A 15,961-nucleotide genomic window follows, 5' to 3' on the forward strand; every position below is an offset into this window, starting at 1 on the left:
GTAGAACACAAAAGGTGATCCAGGTTTCATCATGGTCTACATGTACAGTAAACACATCTCTGTGAACGCACTGCAGTCGTAGAGAGAATACACACATAGTGGAATCACTGAACAAAGTGTGTAATATATTGATGCAAAACACTACAGTACAATCACAACACAGGTTTATTGGAATCAAAGCAAAAATATAAAATATTACTGTAGGCTACATCCATGGGTATTGTAGTCTAATTGGTTCATGCTCCACGCTAATTGGTGACACTGACAATGAATCTCGTTATCTTGAAACTTTCATGATTTACTGTAAACATGGAAGATTATGTGTCTGTTTCCATACAACTATGCATTAAGAGTAACGCAATAGTTCCTTATCATTTTGAGCAGTTGTATCAGCTGATAGTTAGATCATTGTAAGGAAATGAATAGACACTCATTTGAAATGTAATGTGTGAATTGCCTTTAGAAATAGAAGTACTGTGATGTTAAGTTGTGTCATATTGAACAGGTGATTTTTGTTGAATGAACAAATGATCTAAGTTGTATGTGTATTGTATCCAAGCAATTGAAAAATGTGCATTTTGATCATTGGTTGTGAGTTTTGTGTCTAGAGTTTTGAAAAATGACATCAAGGTTCTGAAAATAGTAACAAAGTGATTGTAAAAAACTGTAGAACAATAATTATCTGTTTAATAAAATGCTGGACTGAAACACTGCGGTTTAATAGAGTGTGTGTGGAACTGTTTCTTATTGACAGCACGTGTTGAGTCGATGTAGGGCAGAACCGTGTGGGCTTTTAGAAAGGCCATCTCAGGAATCTGGAGGTTTGTAGTGTACTCACTTGGCAGATCCGGTTCCTGCGCTCTCCTCCGCCCATCCTCCCTGCCGGCGGGCCGGTTTCGGTGGAGGACCCTGGGATCAAACACACACACTCTCAGTACATACACAGCACAACATCACGTCTCATGTATGAGCGCTCAAACAGATGTGTGTCTTCACATTAACTACTAAACATTTCAGGTAGGCACATCATAGTTTGCTAATGCTAGTATTGAAGAGCACCTGTTATTCTTTTGTCCATGTGCATCTGTCTTTAGTGTGTGATGTTGCTGCTTGAGCATGAAAAAGCTCCAGTTGTTTCTCTATATCAGTGTTTCTGAACTCCTGAAACGCCTCCATTGTAGTCTTGAGTTTCTTCCGGGACGAACACGTCACAATATTCCTCATTATAATAATTAATACGCAGAATAAAGGGGCGGGGCCTGGTTGTGTTAGTTAGTAGTGTGTTAAACTGGCGGTTATGGGAAGGGGCGGGACATTTCCCAAACACACTCGAAACGCTCGACCAATCACAACACACTGCTCCAACCGACCAATCAGAGCACAGTGTGCTTTTCAGAAGGAGGGGCTTCATAGAGACAGGAAGTAAACAGAGCGTTACTGACAGACTGGGAAGAGAGGAGCCGCAACAATGGAGAATATGAGGAGAATAATCAACATTCAAGCTGGAAAACCTGTTCTAGTAGAGCCTGAAACATCATCAAGACTGTAAAAGGCCATAATAGGTCCTCTTTAAATGTTTTTTTGAACAGCAACTATAAGGTAAACAAAAGACAGGCGTACAACGCTAATCACATCTTCTGATTCTTTATTATGACTATTTTCCATACGCTAGAGTAATAGTGCAGTGATGAAAACTGTGAAATAACACAAATGCAGGTCTGGGAATGATGGAGTGATGAAAACGTGACACAAATGAAAACTCTTATATTTGAGTTTGTTCTGTGTCTAGATCAGGACATTCATCAGGTGCATCCTGGGATGCTTTTAGACAGTAGTGGAGGAGGAACATGTGTCTCCTATAACTATCTGGTACAACTCATTTACAGCAAATTAAGTAAATATACAAAACAAATAATTAGTAAATAATTACTAATAGTAAATATACAAAACAAATAATAAGCAAATATATAAAAACAAATAATTAATACAATAAATTCATAGGCAGAATTTATATATATATATATATATATATATATGTCTTTACTGTCACATTTGGTGAATTTAATGCGTCTTTGCTAAATTACAGATTATTCTTTACTCTTTTTTCTTCTTTTTATTTAATCTTACCCTAAACTTTTGGATGGTAATGTAATAATCTGTAACATTCTGATAATAATGATAGTAATGATAGTAATGATGCTGAAAACACTTAATTTAAACTGTAATACTATTTAACAATTTCACAGTTTTGACTGTATTTTTAATCAAATAAATGCAGCCTTGATGAACAGAAGAGACTTCTTTCAAAAACATTAAAACATCTTAATGAATCCAAACTTTTATATAAAGAGCTGGGTTATAATATGTTATGAAATAGCGCTGAAATAAGCGAGTGTAGGACAGTCAGAGCGCGCTGAAGGGGTTTGAGGGACCGGTGTAAGTGTGGGAACCGCTCTGAGCGGGCATGACCCAAAATAGCTTCACAGCAGAAAAAAACATCTCACTTTATTCTTTCATTCTGAAAATAGTCGTTTGGGCCACGGCAGCGGTTCCACGAGCAGCAGAAGAACGGTCCAGCTTTAACGTGACAGAATTCCTCGGGGCACAACAAGGGTGGGCAACACACACACGCGTTTGAAAAAAGATATTCTCATTACCAAATTGGGTCTGCAAATAAGCCAGAGCCCTGCAGGAATTCAGTTACTCTCGCATAAGAAACACAGCAGAGCAAATAAACTTCCGTTCCTGGGTTCCTTCAGCAGGGTCATTTGTAAATCCTGATGTCAGGATGGGGGGGGGGGGGGTCGCTCTGCATTCCACCTCAAATGAGACGCTACATGTCTTTCATGCAATTCGTGGAAAATGGGTCAGCAGAGAGAACAAGGGGAGTGAATATTAATGAGTGTTCATCAATTCACCTGAATAAAATCACATAAAAGTCTGCTGTACTGAAGATATGAGCAGTTCAATTCAGTGCATCTACAGTGGAATAAAAATAAACCCTCAAAAAAAAAAAAAAATGCATGAATGCAAGTTAAAAATTCTAAATTATTGCTATAATTAAACCTTTTAAGTTGCATAAATTGTACAACATTATTTTGACGAGTTCTGTTGTAGATAATTACATTTGTGAGGAAATGAACTCTTTCCCCGCCAGCCTTTTGTTTTTAAGTTGCCAGCCGATTCAAACAGTAGCCTGGATGCCAGCCGAGCTTAGCCCCGCCCACAACATCTGAGGATGGGAAGTTCGGTCTGGACTTGATCCGTTGTGACGCAACTATGTCCAAAGCTGTTCGGACCAATCAAATTGTCAAAGGCGGGCTTTATACGATGATGGACAGATGATCAACAGTAACGTAATCATCCACGTCACCAAGAGCGCTTGGGTTGAGTTCGTTTACAACAGAGATGGCCGCCGCTGGAGAACTGAGATGTGTAGATTCAGCCGTCGCGTCTGTTATAGGAGATGTAGACAGCGCATTCATTATAAAAGAGGAACAGAGAACCGCGATCACGGCATTTGTCGATCCAGTTGAGTGCAGAGGCTTTTTCTTTCCGTGTTGGGTTGAAACGCCCCATAAACACAGCCCAATGGAGCCGTATCAGACTCACATGCTGACGAGAGTCTGAGTATGACGACGTCAGGATACCACGCCAGCATTTTTTTTTTACTTTCATGGTCCACAGAATATTTTGTTGTAAGAATATGTATAAAAAAATAAAAAAAAAATAAAAAAAAAATAATGCTGGTAGGTCGCAATACAGATACAACATGGCGAATGTAGTATGTGCAGATTACATTACAACATACTTTTTTAGCGGTCGTTGAGTATGTTTAAAAGAAGTACCAACTCAGAGTTTCAGACGCAGCTTGAATGATTCCTGGATGAATCAGCTGTTTGAGTGAATCGGTTGAGGGAATGACTCACTCATTAAGACAGTGACGTGCCGCCACCTACTGACAGTTTTAGTTTCATATTTTAACTATCATTTCATTTAAAAAAAATAAATAATTTAAATCATAAAAACATAAATGTTTCAGTACTTCAAATATAATGTCTCAGTATACTAACTGAATATAAATGTAGGAATTTGGTATTAAAGATGATGCAAACATCTAAGGTTATACAAATGTGCCCCCTTATAAATGTAAAACTGCACCTGGAAATAAATTTGATAAATTTACACGACAACAATGTACTAAGAACGGAAAAGTTTTTCCTTTGCATTTTTCGCATACAGACGACGGACAACATTGTCAAAACGCTCACAGTTCACATGAATTAGCGGATATTATTAAAAGTTGCGTTTTTATATATATATATATATATATATATATATATATATATATATGCGTGCATTAAAAGTACCATCCCAGCAGCGAGAATGATACTGAACCAAATAAGATAAGATCAGATAAGACTACATCCCTCAATGAGTCAATGAGTGAGAGAAAAGAAAGAAGATTTAAAAGTTAAATGCCTCGTCATGCGCAAGATGCACGAGATGCAAGCGCAACGGTTAAAGACGTCTGTCTAGTGTGTGTTTACACTGAAAAACAAGGGAAAGGTAGCACAGTGGAATGGAAAAACGCGTTCTGTAATAGCTAGGGCTGTCCCTTTTGTGGGAAAAATCCTGTTCGATTTTTGAGTCATAAGTGTTCATTAAATCGATTGTAAAATCTATTTTCCATCTAAAGACGTTTCCACTTTCAACACCAAATACAGGCAAATCCACGGACACCTAACAGGCATTAGGACGAGCGTAAAGAGGGCGCTTGAGACGCACAAGTCAGCAATATTCCTGATGATTTATTGGCGTGAAGTTTCAGCACAATGACAAACAGGAGCGCAACATTCAGGGATTGAGATTAACACCCTCGACCCGCCAAATGCGGGTACAAATGAACTTTGGCGGGAAACGCTGTCAAATCACGAGCCAATCTGGCGTTTCTGTGTTTACTCACTTTGCTGGGGAAGTTCGTGTAAGACAAATCTGCGCGGATTTAGCGCAAATACGCAACTCGTGATCCTCATGATATATTAAATACAGCGTATTGCAAAATCTGCGCATTTCTGGCTCACTTGAACACACACACACACACACGTCACTACGCAACACATAACGGCACGCTTGTTCACTTGCATTGAAGTAATAGCGAATATTAAAAAGCATTTGGTGAACAGTTATTGTCCAGCATCCCACATGTTCTGTGTGCTGTATTGATCCGTCCACCTAACACACATTTTTCGTAAAAAAAAAAAAAGGCCGTTAAAATCTATTCCCTATTTTTGTTTTCGAACCTTGTGTTGAAACCGATCGATTGTGCACTCGATTTTCGAACGTGAAGTGACAGCCCTAGTATGAACGGCCCCTAATATTCCTGCTGCTATCTGTGTTTTTAATGTTAATCAAACCATAAAAGACAAAGAAATCACTCACTGCTCTTCACTGGATAACTTTTGTAACTTTAGTAAGGATTCATCTTCATTTAATTCATTTAATTCTGAGTTCTACATATCTCACCTTTAAGAAATCATTCAGTTTCTTAGAACCATGACACAATAATTCAGACAAATAACTTCAAATCACTGATAAGTGAGTCAAGAGTGAATTTAGCATGAGGATCAACGTTGCACAGATCTCAATACCGCTGGATGCTCGGATACAAGTAAAACATACATTTGCAAAGAAACTAAATTAAACAACACTGACTATCAAGACATGAGGAAAACAGGCCTGTCACTCATCATGGCAGAAACATGTATTTCGTGTAGATGTGAGGTCACAGGGGACTCAAGAATCCTGGTTTTACATCGGAAAACGCAGCCTAATTTGGAAAGTTTAAAAAAAAAAAACATAGCTGGGATTCCTACAGATTCGTGTACGGCTCTCAGCGCTCTTGGGGACAAACCCAGAGCGACCAAAGATGGCATGCCTCAGATGCCGATGCCCTGCGGTAACAGCCGAGAAATATGCCTGAAGCAGTCTTTAGTTCATGTGTAAGAGAGAGAGAGTTCACTGAGGGAAACTCCTTAAAATAGACCAGCGCTCAGGACATTAATACTGTTATACTCTTTAGAACAGGCTTTGCACTGCATGATGGTTTCATGTTTGGATGTGTATCGATTAGGGTTGGGACGATACACCCATCTCCCGATTCAATATATCACGATACTTGGGTGCCGATTAGGGATGCACGATATAGGATTTTGGCCGATATTCGATATGGCGATATTTTCAAACTAATTTTGCCCGATACCGATATATTTGTTTGTTTTTTTTAAGTGCAAAAAAAGCTTATTAAAGCTTCTATTAATGTTCTCAGTCAAGAGCAGTGAGTGATTTCCTCTGTGTTTTGTTGTTTTATTAACATTAACGGGATAGTTCTCCCAAAAATTTAAATTGTCATCATTTACTCTCTCAAGTTTCTTTCTTCTGTTGAAATTATAAAAGTTATTTGGAAGAATGTGGCTAACCAAACAGTTGCTGTACTCCAGTGACTTCCATAGTATATTTAAGCACAAGAAAGAAATGAATCCAGGTTTGAAACAACATTAGATAGACAGAATTTTTATTTCTGGGTGCAGTATCTCTTTAAAGACAAGCGGCAGAATATTATTACTGTCTCTTTAAGAACTGCACGCGAGTAACGCGACGCGTCTAATATACACGCATTTGACAAGCAGATTTTCTCTGTTTGCTTTCACTTTGGACATAACCAACTTTGTTTATGTAAACCTTGTGTGTATTTGACAGTATCAGCGCAATAAGTCTGGAAAGATTAGTCCAGTGTGCAGGCGCTGTGACCATAGACTGTAAAAAAAGATGGACGACGCCCCTTCGCTCTTTTCCATTGGAGAGAACTGAAGCCGCCAGAGTCCCGATATGGCGCTGACATATTGGAACTTGAGTCTGCGCAGTAGCGTTTTCGGGACCAGTCATGCGCAGTCGTGAGCAGGAAGTAAAGCCGCGAAATCAAGGCCCCGCCCTCACGCTCGTTGAATCAATCGTAAGCACATGCCCCGCACTTTTCTTAAGTGGCCTTGTCTGCTCCGTTCCTCGCCAATGATGTCTGCTGATTGTAGTACCTCGTTAAAATAAGGTAAATACAACTACTAACCACATAATCAACATTATGAAAAAAAGTCTGTTGGTGCTTCAGTTACTACTTCGCACAGAGAACCTGTCAATCACAGCTGTCAATCATGATGTCACAGCACCGTTTTTAAAGCATCAAATAACTAACTAAAAACTAACTTATTTTAAAAACAAACACTTGAAATTACATCAACGTGATAGAAACTACAGTAAATGACAGAAACTATCTTTAGAAAAAAGATATGTGAAGTGTAATTTAATTATTTTGTTGGTCTCACGTCCTGTTGAATAACATGGGGAGGCGGGGCTTATGAGCTATACTAGGACCGGTCACCGGGGGGCGATCGAGACGTTTTGGCTTCACTTTTGAGGGCTTGTGCGGCACGCTTGGCTGTGACAGGCTTTAGTTCCTGTGAGCGTCGGGTGTAACGCGCTCAGAAAAGCGGATGTTAGAACAGCGCATCAGCACGTGAATGACATGTTTACCTAGCAAGACTTTGACGCACATGCAAACAATGAACTTTTGTGAATTGCGGTGTCCCGTGAGTGTAACTCTACCTCTGCGTTTACATGTGATGTGATGTGAATGTACGTCGTGTTGTACAGTATGTTGATATGAAGGCGCCAGAATTGAACTGATAGAATGCACGATACTATGATTTTTCTTCAAAAGCAGATCGTGGAGACATTTGAATCGTCCACGATCAAAAACCGTGAGACGCACACCCCTAGCTGGAAGTTTAAGTTGCTGGCGCTCATGCTTCGGTCGCGGTCGTCACGTGCGCATAGGAAACACGCCACCCTATCGGCAAGACTCATCGGCAGAAATATTCATATCAGCCGATACCGATGTTGTCCCGATATTATCGTGCATCCCTAGTGCCGATACGATATGTATTGTGATTTTTAAGAATTGCGATTCTACAAGTATTGCGATTTTTTTCTTTTTAACACTAGACCATCGGGAGAAGCTAAATCATACACTTATATGAAGTATTGTATAAGATGAGTCCTTTTTACAAGAACAGTTCATCACATCTTTCTGAGTTTTATTTCAGAAGCATCATACAATACTACATATAAACACTGATGTAGCCGTCGAAATAGAGTAGATCAGCTTTTGATAGAAACTTGGTGCTTAAAGGCACAATATGTAGGTTTTTCGCCACAAGAGGGCGCAGTTTCCAACAATAACAAAGGCGTAGGTTGATGACGCAGTGATGAGCTGAATGATGGGACTTGCTGTCAAGCTGATGGATCTAATAAGTGCAAACATTCATGTTTTTTAACATTACAGTGATATGAAGCAGGTTGCGATTGCTAAAGAGACCGATATCACACGCGAGTCCCGCGGATATAAAGGAATAAGGACATTTAATTCTACCGAACTACCCTCAAGAGCTGGATTACTCACACAGGTCAGTTTATTAGACGAATTAAACTTGTGAGGTAACGCAGCGCTGCTTCACTCGGTCTAATGTTACACTATCACACTAAACGGCATTTAAATGTGTGTTGAAAGTTATAATGTTATTCTACGTGTTAGTTCGTTTGCTATACGAAACTAGCAGTAAGCTAGATCAACATTAGAATAACATACTGACCATATTCTAACATTTCATCATGTTGAGCTAACGTTATATAACATTGATTTGTTTTATGTACATTTGCTCACCTGTCTAATAAAGCTGTGAAGCTCTGTCAAGTCCAAGTTAGTCGCGGACGCTAGCTCTCGGCATCTCAAAAACGCCACGCTGATATTGATCCTCATTTTAGTTCTCCTTGTTTGTCCCAAAGTCTGCTTGCCATGGTCTGTTTGAAAGAAACAAGAACTGCGTGCCGCTAAACGTTACGCACTACGCAGTTGTCCACGTCCGTCGCCATGGTTACGTCATTGACAGGCGACATTTTTTTTCCCGGACGGCCACTTATTTAAAATTGGAATTTCTCTGAAATAATAAATCTTTGGAGACTTTTGGGATATTGTAAGTACACAACTGCAGGAAATATATCACACTGTGCAAGTGATTTTTGGATATTTTATTACAAAATTCTAGAATATAGAATATATATACAAGAATATAGATAGGAATACAACTGGAGAGTTGGGTGTATGTAAGTGCTGCTGAGGTGGAGATTTCTGGCTCAGAGAATGAGAAAAACCCCATTTTGAGAAAACGACCTTTAAAGAATTGACATCAGCCAATGATATTTCGCTTTTACAGTTAAATAAATCCCCCCTTTTACTTTCACGATTGGTTGCTGATAAAAAGGAAATGACCATATTTGGATCCGACAGCATTGTACAGGAGAGAGAGGGCTTTCTAGCGGTGTGTGTGATGACGGTGCAGGCGGCGATCGAGGAGCAGCGGGAGGATTCAGATCGCCAACTTTTGATGAATTTAGGAGAAATCTACAGACGCAAACAGACACAGTGTAGTAAAATAATGACCTAAATGTGTATTTTGGACTTTTTTTCACCACAAGTCTGAAAGAAGACATGTTATTGAAGACAAATAGCCCAAAATCTCAAAATTGACCAGTGAAAAAAAACCCTGTGTTTTTGCCTGCCGTGTCTCGCCTTAATATCGATTCTGGAATAAGAAAATATTTTTTTAAATCGTAAAAAAGATTTGAGATAGTTAGTCCTTTTCTGCAGTATCGATACACCGATACCAGCTGTGCGTTCTCGCCATAGATCTCCATAATAAAGGCTAGATGTCTCGTCCGCGCTGCTGGCCAATGGAGGTGGACGTCCGCACCTGGCGGCCATCTTGCCACAGGCAGCTCGCTCACTCGTAACATTGTGTTTTAATGGTGCATGTACTTTTTAAATAACCATAACATGCTCAATTTTCTACCGATTTTCAAACGGTTTGGTTTGTTATAAACGTCAGAGATGTAGTTGTGGGGTTGTGATGGCGCAGTGGATAAGACACATGCCTTTGGTGTGAGAGACCTGGGTTCGAATCCACTGTGAGACACCAATGTGTCCCTGAGTTGATCCAGAGGTGTGCGACCTCTGACATATATAGCAATTGTAAGTCGCTTTGGATAAAAGCGTCAGCTAAATGAATAAATGTAAATGTAAATGTAGTTAAGACACTGCATACTTATGAATAATAAGTGTATAAATAAATAATCATCCAGAATTATAGCCACGTTAATAACGTTTGTACGAAACTAAACCGTTTGTAAATCCGTCAAGATTTCCGTCGAGAAGAGTATTTGTGTTCGTGCTGATCACTCATCTTACATCAGGCACCACAGAGCCCACCAGAAAGCTTGCCTGTGACAAGATGGCCGCCGGTGATGACAATAGAGACTCGCCGTAAGACATCTAGCCTTTATTATGGATATCTATGGTTCTCGCTCTCTCTTCTCTGCTATGGCGAATAAACACACGCCCGCTTCCTCTCACTCGCTCCGATTGAATTGCGCATAATTCTAATAATTCCGGCAGGTTTTGCTCGATCACCACAAGCACGTGAACCACTGATGTAAATGTGGCACTCTCAAACAGCTCATGAGTACACAAATTACTTCTTCTTCGTGACTTATTGCGCTTATACGGTCAAATACATTCAAAATGATGTCAAATTGAGGTAAATACAGTCAATTTTGGAATCTAAATAGTTGAAAAAGAAACGGCGTGTTGTGTAACAGTACACTGGATCAATGCATAAGCTCTGAAAGTCCCGCAGCCTGATATTCCTGAGCTGTCATGTTCATCAAAGAACAAAAGGCAAAGAGAAAATCACTCGCTGCTCTTGACGGGATAAGTTTTGTAACTTTAAATGTAAGCATTAATCTGTATTTAATTTTTACAATTGGAGACTTTTAATCAAATTTAACATTTGATTACTTTGACAACTCAAGATGTCATTTAATTTTTCCAACTTTCATTTAAAGGGAAAGTAGTCAAAAGTAACACGGTGGACAATAAATTGACGGACTAATATAGTGTTCTTTTTTTTTTTTTTTAAGTCATATATGTTGATTATATTAAAAAGGAACTGCATGAGATGAGTAAGATAGGATCATAAGATGCCCAATATATCGGAAAACATTTGGAATGGGTCAGACATGATTTTGACCACTTAATTAAGTTTTGTTTTGTAGAAAGCCATTCTTTAAAGTGAATTTCATTTTGTAAAAATTGTATCTTAATTTCAAACTATGTTTCATCAACCATTTGCCTGGATTTAATAAATAATAAGCGAAATATAGCAGACAATATAATCAGGACACGGACACGCCGGCGCGTTAACTGGAGCGCGTCTCATAAGTGAACCGAACCTCAACTTGCCTCACATACCTGAGAACGTATAGTTCAGGCTTGAAATGTCTACTTTAAAAAAAAAAAAACTATTTAAATCGATAATAAATGGGCTACTCTCTGCTTATGTAGGCTAATCCGTATGAAGTGTGCATTTCTCTCTATAAGCACGTTCACTATGCGAAGATGGCGTCAACATCGCCAACTGTATCTTTGCAGTTTATTAATAAACAATTAAAATGTATCATGCTGCATAAACATTACTTTTGCCGGTTCTTTGTGGCAAGCTTTATGCATGCGCTTGATATGCGGAATATAGCCTATTATGATGACGCTCATTATGGTTTAGTATTTTCTCCCATATATATTTAATTAAATTAATATAGATATGCGATTAGACTAATGGCTTAAATGAACTAGGCTACTACTAGTCGACTAGAAAAAAACTTTAGTCGTGCACGGGCAGCCCAACTTATTTAACATATTTTCTAACCAGCATGTCACTGCGGGCGTCCTGAGCGAGTGGCGCTGTGGACTGAGCGAGCGAAGCATACTCTTCAAAAAGGCGCTCTCTCTGGAGGACAATGACTCCTCCATGTGAGATTCCTTTGAAACATACACGGCAAATAGCAAATTTTTTTCATTGTTTCTCGACACATCATAGCAGCCTAATTCCACACCGGCGATGACATGACTGCCAAATCATTTAAGTCCCCACGCATCATATAGGCTACCTCCTCACGTTTTGACGTCATCAAATTGTGATCGGTTTGTGAGATCGGCCAAGTTGAGTGAGTACCGATCGAGTCATAAAATGTGATGATCGGCCGATACCGATCTCCGGCCGATCGATCGGAGCATCCCTAGTTTTTCTCTTTGGTTAACATTCATAAATTCAGTAAAATGTGGTTGTTTTGATCAGGGGCATAGCAACCGGGGGGGACGGGGGGGACACGTCCCCCCCACTTTTAGAAACAGGTGATTCTGTCCCCCGCATTTTTTTTTTACTCCGCGCCAATATTTCCGCCCGTGTTCTCTGATTTGTTACTTAGACTTGAGTGAGCTAACATTCAGCCAATCACAGCGCGAAGCATCTATTGGGCGCGTCTGCCATGAGCTTCAAATCTTTTGTTGCTCTTGCGAATTTTCGTGTTTGTTTAGTCGCTTTGCTGTTTGGCCGTCTAATGCACCCCAGAAAAAAAAAGCAGAGGACTACATCATTTTTTTCCAAACACACACTGTTGCAGTATGTCGCGATGACATGAATCACACGTAAAGTTTCCTTATTATGATTTAACCTACTGTAACGCTGTAAGAGGTGTAAGACAACAGAACCCGTATGGACCTCGTCACGTCGCGCCGGATTGTGCCGAGTGTGTGTTAAATGCTCTCCTACTTGTTGCTTTGGATAAAAGCGTCTGTTAAATGAGACATAACAGATTATTCCCAGCAGGCACACAACGTCATAAGACGTTGATATTTGGTTAAATTTTGGTTGCGACGTCGGGTGACCAAAATTCAATGTAAATTCAACATCTAATGTCAATGTTAAATTGATGTCCAATACCGAATACATTGATTTAGGTTTTATTGATATATTTTTATAAAATGTCTGTTGTATAAAATTACTGTAGGCTAGATGTAATCTGTTATGTACTCATTGAACACTTTTTTTGGTCCAACTGTTAGTAAGATAAAAGTTATTGTTCAAGTGTAGTTTAACTGAAATATTCTAAATATCATAAAATAACTTTATTTCATAAAAATAAAGTATAGATGTCCACAGTTGTCTGAAAGTCCCAAGTCCTGCAATATTTTTTTATTTCGAGTATGATTTCACAAAAATAGGTTGCTGTAAACTATCATGGCATGTTCCCAAAATTGGCACTAGGGTGCTGTAAAATGCCAATTGCTATTCCATCTAGAATTTATTATTATGAACATCACCTTTCAGTCCCTCCAGAAAAACGCGATTATGCGATCGCATGATTCAGTGCATAATCAGCCAAAGTCCGCATATTTATGCAGGGGCATTTTTTCAAATACGCCGCACTTTTGCCGTATAAATTGCCGATTTCCACGCAAAATATGCGGGCTTGTATGATTTCATAATCCCCGCATTTTTGTTGCAAAAAAAAGTCACATATATCTGAGCAGAAAGTTGAAAAATGTTGCGTTTGCTCCACACGAGAGCAGCCGTTTCCCCCGGTTGCCATGGGAACGTTATGAAGTGACGTAATTACGCGACATGAACATCATTGAAAAAACAACAACTGTAAAACAGGAAACATTTTTTTCATATTTTATTTATTCATTTTTACAGAAGTTGTAGCATATTCCTTTTGTAAAGCCACAGAACTTGTTTGACTCATCAATGTTTTGTAAGTTTGAGCCATGTGTTTATTAAGGTCTGAAATAAAACAAGATTAAATATTCCAGCACTTTCTGTGATGTAGTATGTTTGCTTATCATAGGAAGTAATAAGAAAGGACTCTTTACATTAAGGTAGTAGCCTAGTGAGAACAGGGTGTTGGGGAATCACTTTTTCTCTCTTTTTCATCAAACCGCAGTTTTTGCAAGTTCCCGCAATTTCATCACATAAAATTGCAAATATCCTGTATATTCCATCGCCGCATAATCAAGGATTTTTGCCCGCAACAATCACAAAAAAACTCCGCATTTTTCTGGAAGGACTGACCTTTGGGTCACATCACCACACCATTTTGTCCCCCCCACTTTTATAATGGCTGCTACGCCCCTGGTTTTGATGCAGACTGACCTCTGTGACAGAACTGAGCGATGAAGAGGATTTCCTCTGACGAGAGTCTTCAGTGTTCATCATCTCAGCAGCCTGACGAGCTCTTCTGCCTGACCGAGCCACCTATTACACATGAGCAGAACACCTGTCAATCATAACCTCTGAGCAGCACACCTGTCAATCAACACCTTCTGGAATAATCCATCCCAACATTAACAGACATTAGAAATTACAATCTGCTAGAAGAAAATTAGGTCAGTTTTAGAACACTGAGATGTGCTTTCTTTAATGTTTTATCAATTAAAGAATAAAAATGTATGATTTGGTATTTTTTATTAGATTTATTTTGATGTTTATTAATGCATGTTCAGCGTGAGAGAGTCATGTGGTCCACAGACGCCATTACTGTTACTATGGCAACAGGACGCGCCAACTCTGTTTACACGCGATGAACGAGAAACAAACGCAAAGTACGCGTTCTCTTAAACACACAAACAACACTACATCATGTTAGTCCTGTTTATTAAAGTTGAGGAATCTGCGTGACTAACGTTAGTTCATTTGACAGGGTATCGGCTGTTTAGCCCACAAAACACTACTGTCCTGCAGTTTGAAACGCGGCGTGAAAGAAAGACTACTGTGAGCCTTTCTGCAAGCTACTCCGTGTCTGCACAACTCTCTATCTGGTCACGAATCTCTAAAAACAGTTTAATATGAATTCAACTCACATTTTTAGCTAATCCACCGTCTGCCAGCTGAAGACTGTCGTCCATTTCTAACGGAGCCGAGTACAGGAAGTGACGTCACGTCACCGCTGAATCCTGTCACGTTATCAATATAATGGCAAAATAATTATATCCAAGGCAAATTCCATCAGTCATACTCGAATAGGTGATTTTCATGCAAAAGATTGCCTAAGTACCAGTTGACTTTTCAAAATAATAAAACATGTATTAAAAGCTTTTTCTTTCTTTGTTTCTTTCTTTCTTTCTTTCTTTCTTTCTTTCTTTCTTTCTTACGTATGTCCAGTGATTAATGTGATTGTCAAAAAGTATACAAAACAAAACAATAAAATAATAAAATGAAATAAAATCAGACTGATAAACAGTAAAACGGTGCTATTACCATGCATTTTTACCATGTTTTTAGGCATGTGCCATATAGTATTCTTTAAAGGTGCTCTAAGCGATGTCATGTGTTTTTTAGGCCAAAACATTTTTTGTCACATACAGCAAACATCTCCTCACTATCCGCTGGCTGCCTGTCCCCTGAACACACTGTAAAGAAACGCGATCTCTGTAGACAGCCCATGCTTCACAAACAGCACCAAAAACAAACTGCAGCGACCCGCTCCCCAAAACATAACAAACTGTTCCAGCCAATGACCGACAAGAAGGGTTTGGGGGTGTGGTTTGGGGGGTTAGTGTGCGGATGAGGAGGAGGGAGGGTCTAGCTAGCCTCCGTTTTGTTTGACAATAGTTCGAACGTCAACAAGAAGTGACGTCACCCAGGATCGCTTAGAGAACCTTTAAAGTATTATCATAAAAAAAATCATCATTATCTATTAAAGTGCCTTGAAATCTAATACAATCGGTGTACCATGGTATCACCACAGTATCATGGTTTATGTAATGGAGGGTTTTAGGTGACAGTCTTTAACTTCATATAAGAATATCACTTTTTTTCTTTTTGTAAAGTGATTTGTAACTTTTTTTAATAGTGATCAATCACTTTCCCCAATAATGTTATTACCCGCAAACATTTAAGAAAGTTTTATCCAAACAAACAAACAATAAATAAATATATTTATATACTATATATAT

At 39.0% G+C, this 15,961-nt stretch overlaps 1 protein-coding gene across 2 annotated transcripts in view; it reads right to left on the reverse strand.

Annotated features, from left to right (window-relative positions):
- LOC130077529 (intraflagellar transport protein 43 homolog) overlaps positions 1 to 14,951 on the reverse strand; it is a 32,066-nt gene extending 17,115 nt beyond the window's left edge. For both annotated transcript variants that reach the window (XM_056242806.1, XM_056242805.1), the window contains exons 1-3: positions 14,867 to 14,951; positions 14,160 to 14,261; positions 839 to 909 (exon numbers count right to left, since the gene is read on the reverse strand). In XM_056242806.1, coding sequence (XP_056098781.1) covers positions 839 to 909; positions 14,160 to 14,261; positions 14,867 to 14,911 — 218 coding nt within the window. In that variant the 5' untranslated portion in view covers positions 14,912 to 14,951. The remainder of the gene's footprint in view (positions 1 to 838; positions 910 to 14,159; positions 14,262 to 14,866) is intronic.
- Between the last annotated feature and the right edge of the window lie 1,010 nt (positions 14,952 to 15,961).

The sequence above is a fragment of the Rhinichthys klamathensis genome, unplaced genomic scaffold (assembly GCF_029890125.1).
Source record: "Rhinichthys klamathensis goyatoka isolate OS25496 unplaced genomic scaffold, OSU_Roscu_1.1 h1tg000754l_1, whole genome shotgun sequence".
NCBI lineage: Eukaryota > Metazoa > Chordata > Actinopteri > Cypriniformes > Leuciscidae > Rhinichthys > Rhinichthys klamathensis.